The 12,637-nt window shown below is 47.6% G+C and overlaps 1 protein-coding gene across 1 annotated transcript in view; it reads left to right on the top strand.

Moving 5' to 3' along the window:
• The first annotated feature begins 11,089 nt into the window (after window positions 1-11,089).
• LOC115897035 (UL16-binding protein 1-like) overlaps window positions 11,090-12,637 on the top strand; it is a 30,301-nt gene continuing 28,753 nt past the window's right edge. The window contains exon 1 of the mRNA XM_030929609.1: window positions 11,090-11,202. Coding sequence (XP_030785469.1) covers window positions 11,118-11,202 — 85 coding nt within the window. The 5' untranslated portion in view covers window positions 11,090-11,117. The remainder of the gene's footprint in view (window positions 11,203-12,637) is intronic.

Genomic DNA, 12,637 nt, shown 5'->3' on the forward strand with positions numbered 1-12,637 from the left:
AAAACATGGCTGAAAAAAATTAGAGACAACACAAATACATGGAAAAATATTTCATGCTCATGGATTGGAGAATCAACATAGTTAAAATGGCCATACTTCCAAAAGCAATTTATAGATGCAACACTATCTCTATCAATACCAATGTCATTTTTCACAGAATTAGAAAAATCTAATCTAAAAGTTATCTGGAATTTAAAAAGAGCCCAAATAGCCAAAACAATCATAAGCAAAAAGAACAAAGCCAGAGGCATCACATTGCCTGACTTCAAACTATAATATAAGGCTACAGTGATCAAAACAGAATGGTACTGGTACAAAAATAGACACTTAGATCAGTGAAACAGAATAGAGCTCAGAAAGAAACTTTCACACCTTCTAACCTTCAGCAAAATCAACAAAAACAAGCAATGGGGAAAGAGTCCTAATTCAACAAATGGTGCTGGGATAACTGGCTAGCCATGTGCTGAAGAATGAAACTGAACCTCTACCTTTCACCATATATGCAAAATAACTCGACGTGAATTAAAGGTTTAAATGTAAGTCCTAAAACTATAAAAACCCTGGAAGATAAGCTAGGAAATGCCACTTTGGACATAGGGCCTGACAAAGATATCATGAGGAAGACATCAAAAGCATTTGCAACCAAAAAACAAAAATTCACAAATGGGACCTCATTAAACTAAAGAGCTTCTCCACAGTTAAAAAAAAAAAAATTAACAACACAGTAAACAGCCTATAGAGTGGGAGAAATATCTGCAATCTATGCATCTGGCAAAGCTCTAATATCCAGAATCTACATGGAACTTAAACAACTCAACAAGTAAGAACAAAATCCCAAGTAAAAAATAAGCAAAGAATGTGAACAGACACTTTTCAAAAGAAGACCTGCAAGTGGCCAGCAAACATGAAAAAATGCTTTTTGGGAAGCCGCGGTGGGAAGATCATGAGGTCAGGAGTTTGAGAACAGTCTGACCAACATGGTGAAACTCCGTCTCTACTAAAAATACAAAAATCAGCCAGGCGTGATGGTGCACACCTATAACCTGTAATGGTGCATAGTCTGATGTTGAAACTAGAAAATACCTTGGACTGGTACTTTCTAGTGTTGTCCAGCAGATGGCACTGCTTATCTTGCAAATATTTCAGTAAGTCCGGAGGGTTTGCGCACAGCGAGTTTGTGCCCTGAGCTCCTTGGCACAAGCTTGGGATCCACAGCCAAGGGCTACAGAGAAAACAAAAGAGACGTTGACATCATGGTGGAAGAGGAATCCATAAAGAGTTCATTTCTGAGGATTGGGGCAGTTCCTTCCGCCCTGCAGATCAAGATGCCCTGAGGGCAAAGAGCAGAGGGGTGCTCTCTGGTGGCCCAGCAGTTCTGCCCCGGGGGGAGAATTCTCTTCTGCTGCAGTGAAAACCAACAGGACGCTACTTCATCTCGGGGGGACCAGGAAGATAGGTCAGAGTGAGGAGCTGTCTGAGTGTTTCAGATCACACAGTGACTGCCTGCTTGAGGGCTTCAGAACTCCTTCATGAGCTGGGAGACAGCCCCTGAGGTGAAACGTGCGTGGGCAGGATGGGCCTGACATGACAACTCTCAAGATGACACGCAGTTTCTCCCGTGTGTTTCTGTGTGTTTTTGTGTGTGTCCATGTATGTGCATGGCTGTGTCTGTATTTCTGCATGCATGTGTGTGTGTGTGTGTGTGTGTGTGTGTGTGTGAGTGTGTTTGCCTGCGTGGTGTGAGTGTGTGTGAGAGACTGTGCCTGCATGTCTCTGTGTGTGTGCGTGTGTGTGTACGATAACATGCCTGTATGAATGGTGAATGGATTTTCTGGTTGAGTTGCTGTGGAGGGAGACAGGGTCTCCAGGGGGCTTCCTGCCCACCCCTCCTTCCGTGTAGCCAGTAGCACAAATAGCACAATAAAAGGTAGTTTAATTTCATTTCATACAAATGTAAAACTTTTGTGCTTCAAAAACGACTCCATTTAGAAGGTAAAGAAAAAAAAAACTTCCAGAATGAGAGAAAATAATTGAAAATCATATATCTGGTACGGTACTGTTATTCTGAATATATCAAGAACTCTTGCAACTCAATATTATAAAGCGAAGTAAGCCAACTTAAATATATGCAAGGAATTTGAATAGACATTCCAATGTGAGACAGGTAAACTACACAGTGGTCTCAAAAGAACAGAAAATTTTAGGCAGCAGTTTCAGGTGACTAGCAAAAGGAATCTGTTGAAATATCTGCAGCGGTTCTGGGCTGATAAGATGCTGAAAAACAGCGTGTGGACCAAGCTGATTAAGAATGAGTGGACCCAACACGGCCCTGGATTTGACCTAGGTTTCACCTAGGACCTCATTACATGCTGACTAACATACTAGTAAGCTCCCTAGCAGTTCTGAGAAGACTCATATTTGGTGTAAAAATTCGAGGCACCAGAGTCCTGAGAAACCCTGTCCTTCCAGAAATTTTCATGAATATTCCACCCCTTGGTTGAAGAAACCTAGAAAGGTGGCAGCCCCAAGCCCCCTTACCCCTGCCTGTCTCTTGAGTTCCCCTGCACTCCCTTGAGTATTTACTTTTCCTTTTACAATAAATCTCCATCCTTTCTCTATTTTCCTACTGGTCTTCGAATTCACTTCCCCAACTGCTGCCAAGAGCCCGGCACCAAGAGCTGGGGTCGCGGTCCCACCGGCGTTTGGGGACCTCCCCTTGCCCACTGGCATCAGAAGAAGAATGCAAATGGCAGTGAGGCCAGTAAAAGGTGCTCAGTGTCCACAGCCCTCAGGGAAATGCCAACCGCACCCACAAGGGGACGCCTCACCCGGCTGAAATGGGTGACCCCAAACACAGTGAGGCTGGAGGGGGTGGGGCCTGTGCTGCTTACAAGGCAGAGAGCAGGAGAGGGAGAGTTGGTGGAGTGTGGGGCTATGCGTATGTCATCCTCTTCCCATTTTCCTGGCAGAGGTTTCTCTTTGTTCTCTGGCCCTACCTGCTTCTTCCTCTCCCTTTCTCTGGTTCTCTCTCCCATCCTTCATTTCCAACCAACCCAAGGTTTTCTCCGCCCCACGACATCCATGCTCCGGGTCCCCAGCCCAGCTTATAAACCAGGAGCCCTGGACTGCGAGCCGCGGGATCCAGGAGGCGACAACTTGAAGCCCTTTCCGGACCTCGGACACTCAGGACCTAGTGCGTCCCGGCGCCCTCCTGTAGCAGCCCCAGGGCAAGGAGGATGGGGTCCTCGCGGGGCCCACACTGTCGGAGCCCCATGGATTCGAGCGGGACGGTGAGGTCTACACACTGAGCCGGTGACAAAGTCCCGGCGAGGATGAAGCAGGAACCTCGTGCTCCTCACCCCACCAGGCCCCGCATTTCCTTGATTCTTCTGACACGGGAACCGCGGGTCCGTTGCCGCGACCAGTGAGTCATCCCAGGTCTTCGAAAGGCCGTTTTTTTCCGGACGCTGTGGACCCGGGGGCCCGGGGATATCGGCCGGCAGCGGGGCACCCACTCCGGGGTCTCCACAGGGCAAGACCTGGGTCCGGAGCTCAGGCTAAGCAGACGCCCTGGGCGGAGCTCGCAGAAGCCAGAAAGGACGCGGAGGGGTGGAAACTGAAACTCCCAGGAGTAGAACTTTCCCCCAAAGTCATCTGTGGTCGAAATCTGCAATCGCCTATAATATCCCCCCTGTGACAACACCGTTTGGTAGATATCTAGAACCAGTGTATCCTCACTGAGGCAGCCCCGCAGGTCCCTGCTTGTGTTCCCTGTCCCAGGACCCTCGGGGCCCACAACAGATCAGGCTGAGCCCATCCGGTGACCCTCCCTGGGGCTCCTGGCCCCACTCTTTCTTACTTCTTCACCTACATATTTTCACCTGTTTCAGGATCAAAACCATGAAAAGTCCTGTGTGAAAGGCTCCCCCGCCCCTGCTTGGGTCCACTCTTGTTAGCCACAGCCCAGAATAAGACATTATTGGATTCTTTGAATCTTTCCAGGGAGTCTTTATGCCATTTCAAACGCATATGCATAGATATTCTTAGTTAAGACTTGGATATTTTTTACTCTTGATGAAACATGTCACCCTGTCCTTCAGTTTCCCCTCCCTTTATAGTGAATGTTTCACCATCCTCTGCCCAAGCTGGGTCTTCACAATCAGACAAGAGTGTCGCCAGCGTTGCCATCCTGTGACATGAGATGCTTTAACGGTGCATTACTTTGCACAGCAATTCTGTGTCTGCAAATCTATTCCACACAATTAAATTGAGATTCATGCAAGCACAGTTTCTGCAGCATTTCATTTTTCTAAAAGTAACTGACTGGAGACCATCTGGATCTTCATACACAGACACTGGTTACATTTGTCGTGAGGCAGTCATTCTATGTAATGTCATGCAGAGATAAAAAGGAAAAGTATCTGTATGTGGGGGTATTGGAAGATCTTGAAAGTGTGTTATTTTGAGGTAGAATCTGCATTCAGCAGAGTGCCTATGGGCTTATACTTGTTTTAAAAACCATCATTGACACATGTACACATCTCTATTTTTAGTAAGGAAAACAGTATTTCCATAACTTATTGACAGTCTGCTTGTCCGTTTTAGGAAAAATCAATGTAGCTGAAAAGCCATAGTTGCAGGAATTGGTCTTCACCCGCCAAGATTCTACACAGTCCTACACATCCTCCCAGCTGAGGTTGCCCGAGGAACAGGATGTGGAATGCAGTCGCGTTTCAGAGAGGAACCTAAAGTCAAACTGGACCAGGTGTCTTGTCTTGATCTCTGCCTCTTCACTCAACCGCCACCTGGTCAGGCAGTGACCCTGGAGGGGCTGAGATGATGCTTGGTGGGCAGCATCATCACCCAGATGGGAAGCCAATTTTGGGAGTATGGTGAACATGGAGAGTCGGGACCCCACAGCAACTGGGGAGGAGCTGGTGTGATGCTGGGAGCACTGGGAAGGCAGGGAGCCTAGGCACAGCACTCACTGCTCCTCCCATGTGGGACAGGATTGGGATCAGTGATAAGAAAAGTTTCCTGAGTAGCACAGTTCCCAAGCCTGGCAGAATGACTCACCCCGGTTTCCACTATGCCCAGCCCATCCTACACTTTATATTCTGTCAACAGCAATTTTTAAAACACTGTATCCAGAATGTAGACAAAGATAACCAATCACATAGGGAAGTAAGATAGCAACAACAAGAACCAACTGAAATGTGCAACAGAGACAGAAAATACATGGAACCTCTAGATTAGTACTCTGATAGAAATACAATGCAAGCCACAAGTGTGAGCCACACAGGGAATTTTAAATATTCCAGTGAGCACATTGAAAAAATAAAAAGAAACAGGTGAAATATATTTTTACAACATTTTTAACTCAATATGTTTTAACTAAATATTTATAACCACAATTATTATTTCAGCATGTCATCAGTGGAAAAATGAATAATGAGACATTTGACATTTTTATACTAAACCTTTGAAGTTTGGTGTGCACTGTATACTGACAGTACTTCTCAATTTAAACTAGTTGTATTGCAAGCTCTCAATAGCCTCATGTAGCTAGTAACTGATGGGTTAGACTTTGCAGCTTTAGATTTTAGAATTATCAGGCTGGGCACGGTGGCTCACCCCTGTAATCCCAGCACTTTGGGAGCCCCAGGCGGGTGGATCACCTGAGGTCGGGAGTTCGAGACCATCCTGACCAACATGGTGAAACCCCTTCTCTACTAAAAATACGAAAATTATCTGGGTATCGTGGTTCACGCCTATAGTCCCAGCTACTCAGGAGGCTGAGGCACGAGAATCAATGGAACCCAGGAAGTGGAGGTTGCAGTGAGCCAAGATCATGCTACTGCACTTCAGCCCTGGCCATCGAGTGAGATTCTGTCTCAAAAAAAAAAATTAATAATAAATAAATAAATAAATAAATTAGAATTATCAGGCAGGGATTTAAAAATAACTATGCTTACTATGTTTCAATAGCTTTTAAAAAATGAAAAAAAATCATTGAGTAAAACATTTTCCTGGTTTTCTTGCTCTGTTGTTGCTATGGCCTGTGGGGCCTGCCAGTTAGAGCTAAACAGTCAGTTTTGCTGTTTCTAGGCAGGAAAATGCTCGCATCATAAGTAAATGTCTAGGCATCCCAGGAGGTGACTCTGGTAATGTATATTTTCATTAGTCAATTCCACTCTTAAAGGTACAATTCTCCTGACTTTTTAACGTTTTCCTAGGGTGCCATCCTATATGTTAATCCAAAATTCATGATTTCTTCTCAAAGGCAGTGTTACCATAATTCACACCATTTAGACATATTATTTAAAAAGTGTTTAAATCTATTCAACATTGTTCATTAAGCTTCTGTTAAAATCATAAAAATATCTTGTCATGTCTGATTAATTCAACTGCGTTCAGTTTTTAAACAGTACTGCTGTTCTACAGTGTGCTATTTATTGTTTAAGCCTAGAATTCATTAGTGCTTCCAATAAACTGAAAGGGATGGGGTATTTTACTAATACATCCATCATAATTATAATAAATTTAAGACTGTGGGCCAATTTTATGAAATCTATATAGAAATGATAGGAAGTAAATGAATTTAACATAGTTCTAGCATTTATTTTGTCTAAAAGCCAATGTTCAGTGAAAATGTTGTTTTTCTCTTCTGAAAACCTGAAGCAAGTAATGCTAGAAACGTGATTTTCTACAGAATTGACAGGTTGGTAAGATGATTCATGACTGAAGTAACATCATTCATCTGTTTAACGTTTATAGCCTGGGAACATGCCTTATAATATGGCCAAAAGGCTACATGTTTCAATATACTCCTAAAGATAAGAGACTTTAAGCTCATAAGTTCAGAAAGGAGTATTGTCTGTAAATTACATCTCAATAAGTTTAATATTTATAAAAGATAGGAGAAGACTAGCACTAGTCGAATAAGAGAAAAACAATAAGCTTTTCCAATCTACAAGTGCATCTGTGAAAAGCTAGGTTAAAGTCAACCCATTTTCTACCTCCTTGAGACTGTGACTAACAGCCTGGAATGGTACAAATCCACTGGATGAAGACAGGAAAGAAGCTCAGGCTTCTGGCTCCCTTTCCCAACTTACTCCAGAGAAACAATGGAAGGAAGAAGGAAACACCTGACCAACAGACTACACAACAGCAACCCTGGTTGCAAGAAAACAATGGAGTATTTTTTCTAAAATATGAAGGAAAAGAACTTGAGCCTAGAATTTTATATCCAGTCAAATTTTCATTTAAATAGGAAGATATCTTTTCTGTTGCAGCCATAACAAATTGCTACATACTTACCTGCTTAAATCAGTACATCTTTATTATTTCACAGTCCTCTAGGTCACAAGCCTGAGATGGCTTGATTGGTTTCTCTGCTCCCAGTCCTCAAGGTCAAAATCAAGGTGTCCACCCGCTGGGCTCTGATTGGGAGGTTCTGGGAAGCATCTGCTTCCAAATGCGTTCACGTTGCTGGCAGAATCCAGTCCTTGGACCTGTGGGACTGAGGTCCCAGCTTCCCTGCTGACTGTCAGCTGCAGCCCTTCCCTAACTCCTAGAGGCCCCTCTGCAGTCTTGCTCATGGTCCCCACAGCTCAGAGCCAGCAACAGTGCATGGAATCCTTTTCATGCTTAGAATCTCTCTGACATAGGCCGGGCGCGGTGGCTCAAGCCTGTAATCCCAGCGCTTTGGGAGGCCGAGACGGGCGGATCACGAGGTCAGAAGATCGAGACCATCCTGGCTAACATGGTGAAACCCCGTCTCTACTAAAAAAATACAAAAAACTAGCCGGGTGAGGTGGCGGGCGCTTGTAGTCCCAGCTACTCGGGAGGCTGAGGCAGGAGAATGGCTTAACCCGGGAGGCGGAGCTTGCAGTGAGCTGAGATCCGGCGACTGCACTCCAGCCCGGGCGACAGAGCGAGACTCCGTCTCAAAAAAAAAAAAAAAAAAAAAAAAAAAAAAAAGAATCTCTCTGACATTGGACGCATCTTTCTTGGCTCCAGCCTGAGAAAATTCTCTGATTTTTAGAGCTCATGTGATGTCACTGGGCCCATTCAGAGAATCCAGGAAAATCTATTTTAAGGTCAACTGATTAGTAGCTTTAATTATGGCTGTGCAGAGCGTAGACTAGCGGTGCCTAGACTCACAGTACCTAGACTAGCGGTGTCTAGACTAGGAGTACTGGTTTCTCTAGGCCCCTCACTCCTTATTCTCTCCATCCCCTTCTTCCTGGTCCCCTTTCCTTTCCCATTTTCATTCCCACTTTCATAATCATTTCTCCTTTGCTTAAAATACTGGATTTTCCTGCTGCTGGTATGCTCCAGGCTCAAACAAACAGGCTAAGACAGCAGCTAGTTGTCCTATCATCAGTGTTTTCTAGAACATATCGTTCTAAAAAAGGTACAGGAAACTTGAAGGGGCAGCTTCCGAATCCTGCCCACCACAGTGTATCAGAATTATTCAAAACATAGAAAACCTGAAGGATATTTGCCTCCTAAAGATCCAAGTTGGAAATAGTTTAGAGGAAGGTACCTCAATAGCAAGAGAAACACAGGAGATGCCACAAGAGAACCAAGGAGGATGAGTGACCAAAGAATCTGTTCCAGATTACTGTTATCTCACAACAAGGGAAATGTGAAGTTAGGATCACAGAAACAAGGAAATGTAGCTAAGAATAACCGGGAATTACCGCTAGGAAAGTTATCAGGAAAATGGGGCTGGAGGTGGCACAAGAAAGGGATAGGAAAACATGCTGATACTTCTAAAATTAGGAATAAAACAAAACCAATAATACCAATAAATGTGATACATATTGGTATGAGTCATAGGTTAAGGGCAGCCACCCTGAGAAGAAAACTAGAATGCATAACTCTTAAACCAACCAAAGAAAACCTCAGTATACTAAATGGAGCACAGGTATGGAGGGGGAAATACCAGCAATAAAAAACACAATAAATACACGTGGACCAGGCACAGTGGCTCATGCCTGTAATCCCTGCACTTTGGGAGGCCGAGGTGGGAGGATCACTTGACCTCAGGAGTTCAAGACCAGCCTGGGCAATATAGGCAGACCCCATCTCTACAAACAAATATAGAAAATTAGCCCAGTGGGTGGCACATGCTTGTAGTCCTGGCTACTTGGAGGCTGAGGCAGTAAGATGGCCTGAGCCCAGGAGTTAGAGGCTGCAGTGAGCTATGACCACGCCGCTGCACTCCAGCCTGGACAACAGAGGAAGACCCCATATCTTAAAACAAACAAAAAAGATGGCATAGCTAAAACCTAAATAGTAATAATTACAATAAAGGTGAATTACTAAACTCATCACATAAATTACTGAAACTCCCAGGTTGGATTTTAAAATATCAAATAATATACACTGTTTTCAAAAGGCAATGTTAAATGTAAAGTTTAAAAGTGATAGGTGCTGTATCTGTCAAGAAAGGCTACTTTGTTTGTTTGTTTGTTTATTTCTTTTAGCGACTACAATATGCTTTATTGTTCTTGGAAAAGGCTCAGGGTTTGGCTTTAAATCAGGCTGCACACTTTTCATCAGTCTCACATCTCTCTCCCCATGCCAAACTGGCTCCAGTTAGCAATGCCGCATTAAATCCCAGGCAGACTTTCAGAAACTTCCAGAAGCCTCCCCTCCTCCTGACCTCCAACCCCTGAAATCCAAGACCTCCCCTGTTGGCCCAGGAACCCATACTTAGGGTCCAGCCTGGAACACGCCAACCCGACCCACTTTGGACCAGGCTGGTAGCAGGAGTAGAGGCTGGAGGCAAACACCCAACTCTGCGCCAGCATCTGTGCCACTGGGGACTGGAGCCCAGGGCCGTGACATGCCTGGAGGAAGCAGAGGGCCCCTGCATGAGTCACCCCAGCCCTCAGGGCTGTCACAGCTCCAGTGGCCCTGCCCCGCCCACTTGCAACTCCAGGCCATGGGTCTGGAAATGCTTGGATTTGCTCCTTCTCAGACCCCAACCCTTCTTTTCACCTTCTCTTTCCTCCTGGCCCCCTTATCTTTTCCCATTTCCATTCCTGCTTTCAGACTCGTTCCTCCTTTGTCTAAAACACAGATTTTCGGTTGGATGCCTGTAATCCCAGCACTTTGGGAGTCCGAGGTGGGCGGATCACGAGGTCAGGAGTTCAAGACCAGCCTGGCCAACATAGTGAAACCCTGTCTCTACTAAGCATACAAAAAAAGTAGCCAGGTGTGTTGGCAGCCGCCTGTTATCCTAGCTACTCGGGAAGTTGAGGCAGGAGAATCGCTTGAAGCTGGGAGGCGGAGATTGTAGCAAGTTGACATTGTGCAACTGCACACCAGCCCCTGCAACAGTGCGAGACTCCGTCTCAAAAAAAAAAAAAAAAAAAAAAAAAAGGCAAGATTCTTTTGGCCCGGGTGCACTCTAGGCTCAACGAAACCAGCCGAAGACAGCAGTTTGCTGTCCATCATCATGCTGCTATGTTTTCTAGAAGATTCTATCCTGATGAAGCACCCCCAGACTGGTTGAAAACGAAAGTTACTCTTCCTTGGAAAATCTTTGTGGACACCCAGGTGGGCGTTCAAATTTCCAAGTTGTGGCCAATTGCAGTGGCTCCGGACGGAGAGGGGCGGGGACTCCGCGACGCAGGCGGAGGGAGGGCGGCTGTCACTGGTGCAGGCGGTGACGGGGAGACACTGCCGCCACTGAGTATTCCTGTGCAAGTTTCTTCACCTTCCTGTGAGTAGGTGTTTACATTGTGGTAATGATAAATTCTGTGTTGAAAAATTAGGTGATGGGGCCATGGAAGGAACCGCGCCCTGGCCCGCTCGGGGCCTGTGCAAGCCGCCACCAAGCTGCGGGGGCGGGTTGGAGGGGAAAGTTTCGTTAGCCAGGCCGCTGTCAGATGACAGCGTGACGAGGTGGATCATCCCTAACAACGGCAGGCTAGGATCCCGCCCAGTGGATCCCAGCCCGCGGCAGGGCGGGGTGCCGCAAAGGGAGAGGGGAGGGTCTGGGCAGCCTTTATAATTAGCCGGCGTGGGGGCTCCGAAGCGATTCATCAGCCGGACTCCACTTCGACAGCGCCTCCTGTCCCCTACGCTGTAGGTCTACAATGGCAGCGACCGCCAGCACTGAGTTCCTTCTGTGCCTCTCCTTTCTGCACCTGCTGTCCGGCTGGTCTGGCGCAGGGCGGGCTGGTGAGTTCGGGGATGGAGCCTAAGTGGGGCGGGGGGCCAAGCTGGTGGGCTGAGGACTGCAGCGGGTTTCAGAAGAGCGGAGGCTTCTGCAAGGACTGGCGCGATCTCCCGGAACATCGCGGTCTCCCGAACATCGCCGTTCCCCCGAATATCGCTGTCCCCCCGAACATCGCGATCTCCCCAGACATCCAGATCTCCCCGAACATCGCTGTCTCCCCGTAAATCGCCATCTCCTCGAACATCGCGGTCTCCCGGAACATCTCGATCTCCCCGAACATGCTCGGCTGAAGGCACTCAGTTCGCCTCCGCTGCTCCTTTCAGCCGGGTCCGATTCCTCCGGCTGCCGCTTGCCCCGCAGGCCAGGAAGCTTCTAGATGCACCAGCGCGATCTCCCCGAACATCGCGGTTTCCCCGAACGTCGCGGTCACCCCGAACGTTGCGATCTCTTTTCCGCCGGGTCGGCTTCCTGCGGCTTCTGCTTGCCCCAGGAGGCTCCTGGAAGGACCGGCGCGATCTCCCTGAACATCGCATTCTACCAGAACATCGCGTTCTACCGGAACATCGCGATCCTCCAGAACATCCCGGTCTCCCCTAACATCGCCATCTCCCCGAACAACTCGATCTCCCCAAATATCCCGGTTCCCCCGAACATCGCGGTCTCCCCCAACATCGCCGTCTCCCTGAACATCGCGGTCTCCCCACACTTGCCCTGCTGAGGGCACTCAGTTCCCCTCCGCGGCTCCTTTCCGCCGGGTCGGCTTCCTGCGGCTTCTGCTTGCCCCAGGAGGCTTCTGGAAGGACCGGCGCCATCTCCCCTAGCATCGCGTTCTACCCGAACATCGCGATCCGCCCGAATATCTCGGTCCTCCCCAACATCGCCGTCTCCTGGAACATCGCTGTCTCCCGGAACATCGCGGTTTTCCTGAACATCGCTGTCTCCTCGAACATCGCAGTCCCCCGAACATCTTGGTCTCCCCGAAAATTGCCATCTCCCCGAACATTGCCATCTCCCCCAACATCTCCATCTCCCCGAACACGCCCGGCTGAAGGTACTCAGTTCCCCTCCGCGGCTCCTTTATGCCAGGTCCCATTCCTCCGGCTGCTGTTTGTCCCGTAGGTCAGGAAGCTTCTGGATGGACCGGCGCGATCTCCCCGAACATCGCGGTTTCCCCGAACGTCTCGGTCTCCCTCAACCTTGCGATCTCTCTGAACATCGCGGTCTCCTCGAACATCGCTGATGGTTTCCCCAAACATCTCGGTCTCCCCGTACATCGCGGTCCCCCCGAACATCGCGGTCTCCTCGAACATCGCAGTGCCCCTAACAACGCTCTCTCTCCGAACATCGCGGTCTGTCGGAACACCGCTATCCCCCGGAACATCGCGGTCTCCTCGAACATTGCGATGTCTCTGAACATCGCTATCTCCCTGAACATGC

Source organism: Rhinopithecus roxellana, chromosome 4 (assembly GCF_007565055.1).
Source record: "Rhinopithecus roxellana isolate Shanxi Qingling chromosome 4, ASM756505v1, whole genome shotgun sequence".
NCBI lineage: Eukaryota > Metazoa > Chordata > Mammalia > Primates > Cercopithecidae > Rhinopithecus > Rhinopithecus roxellana.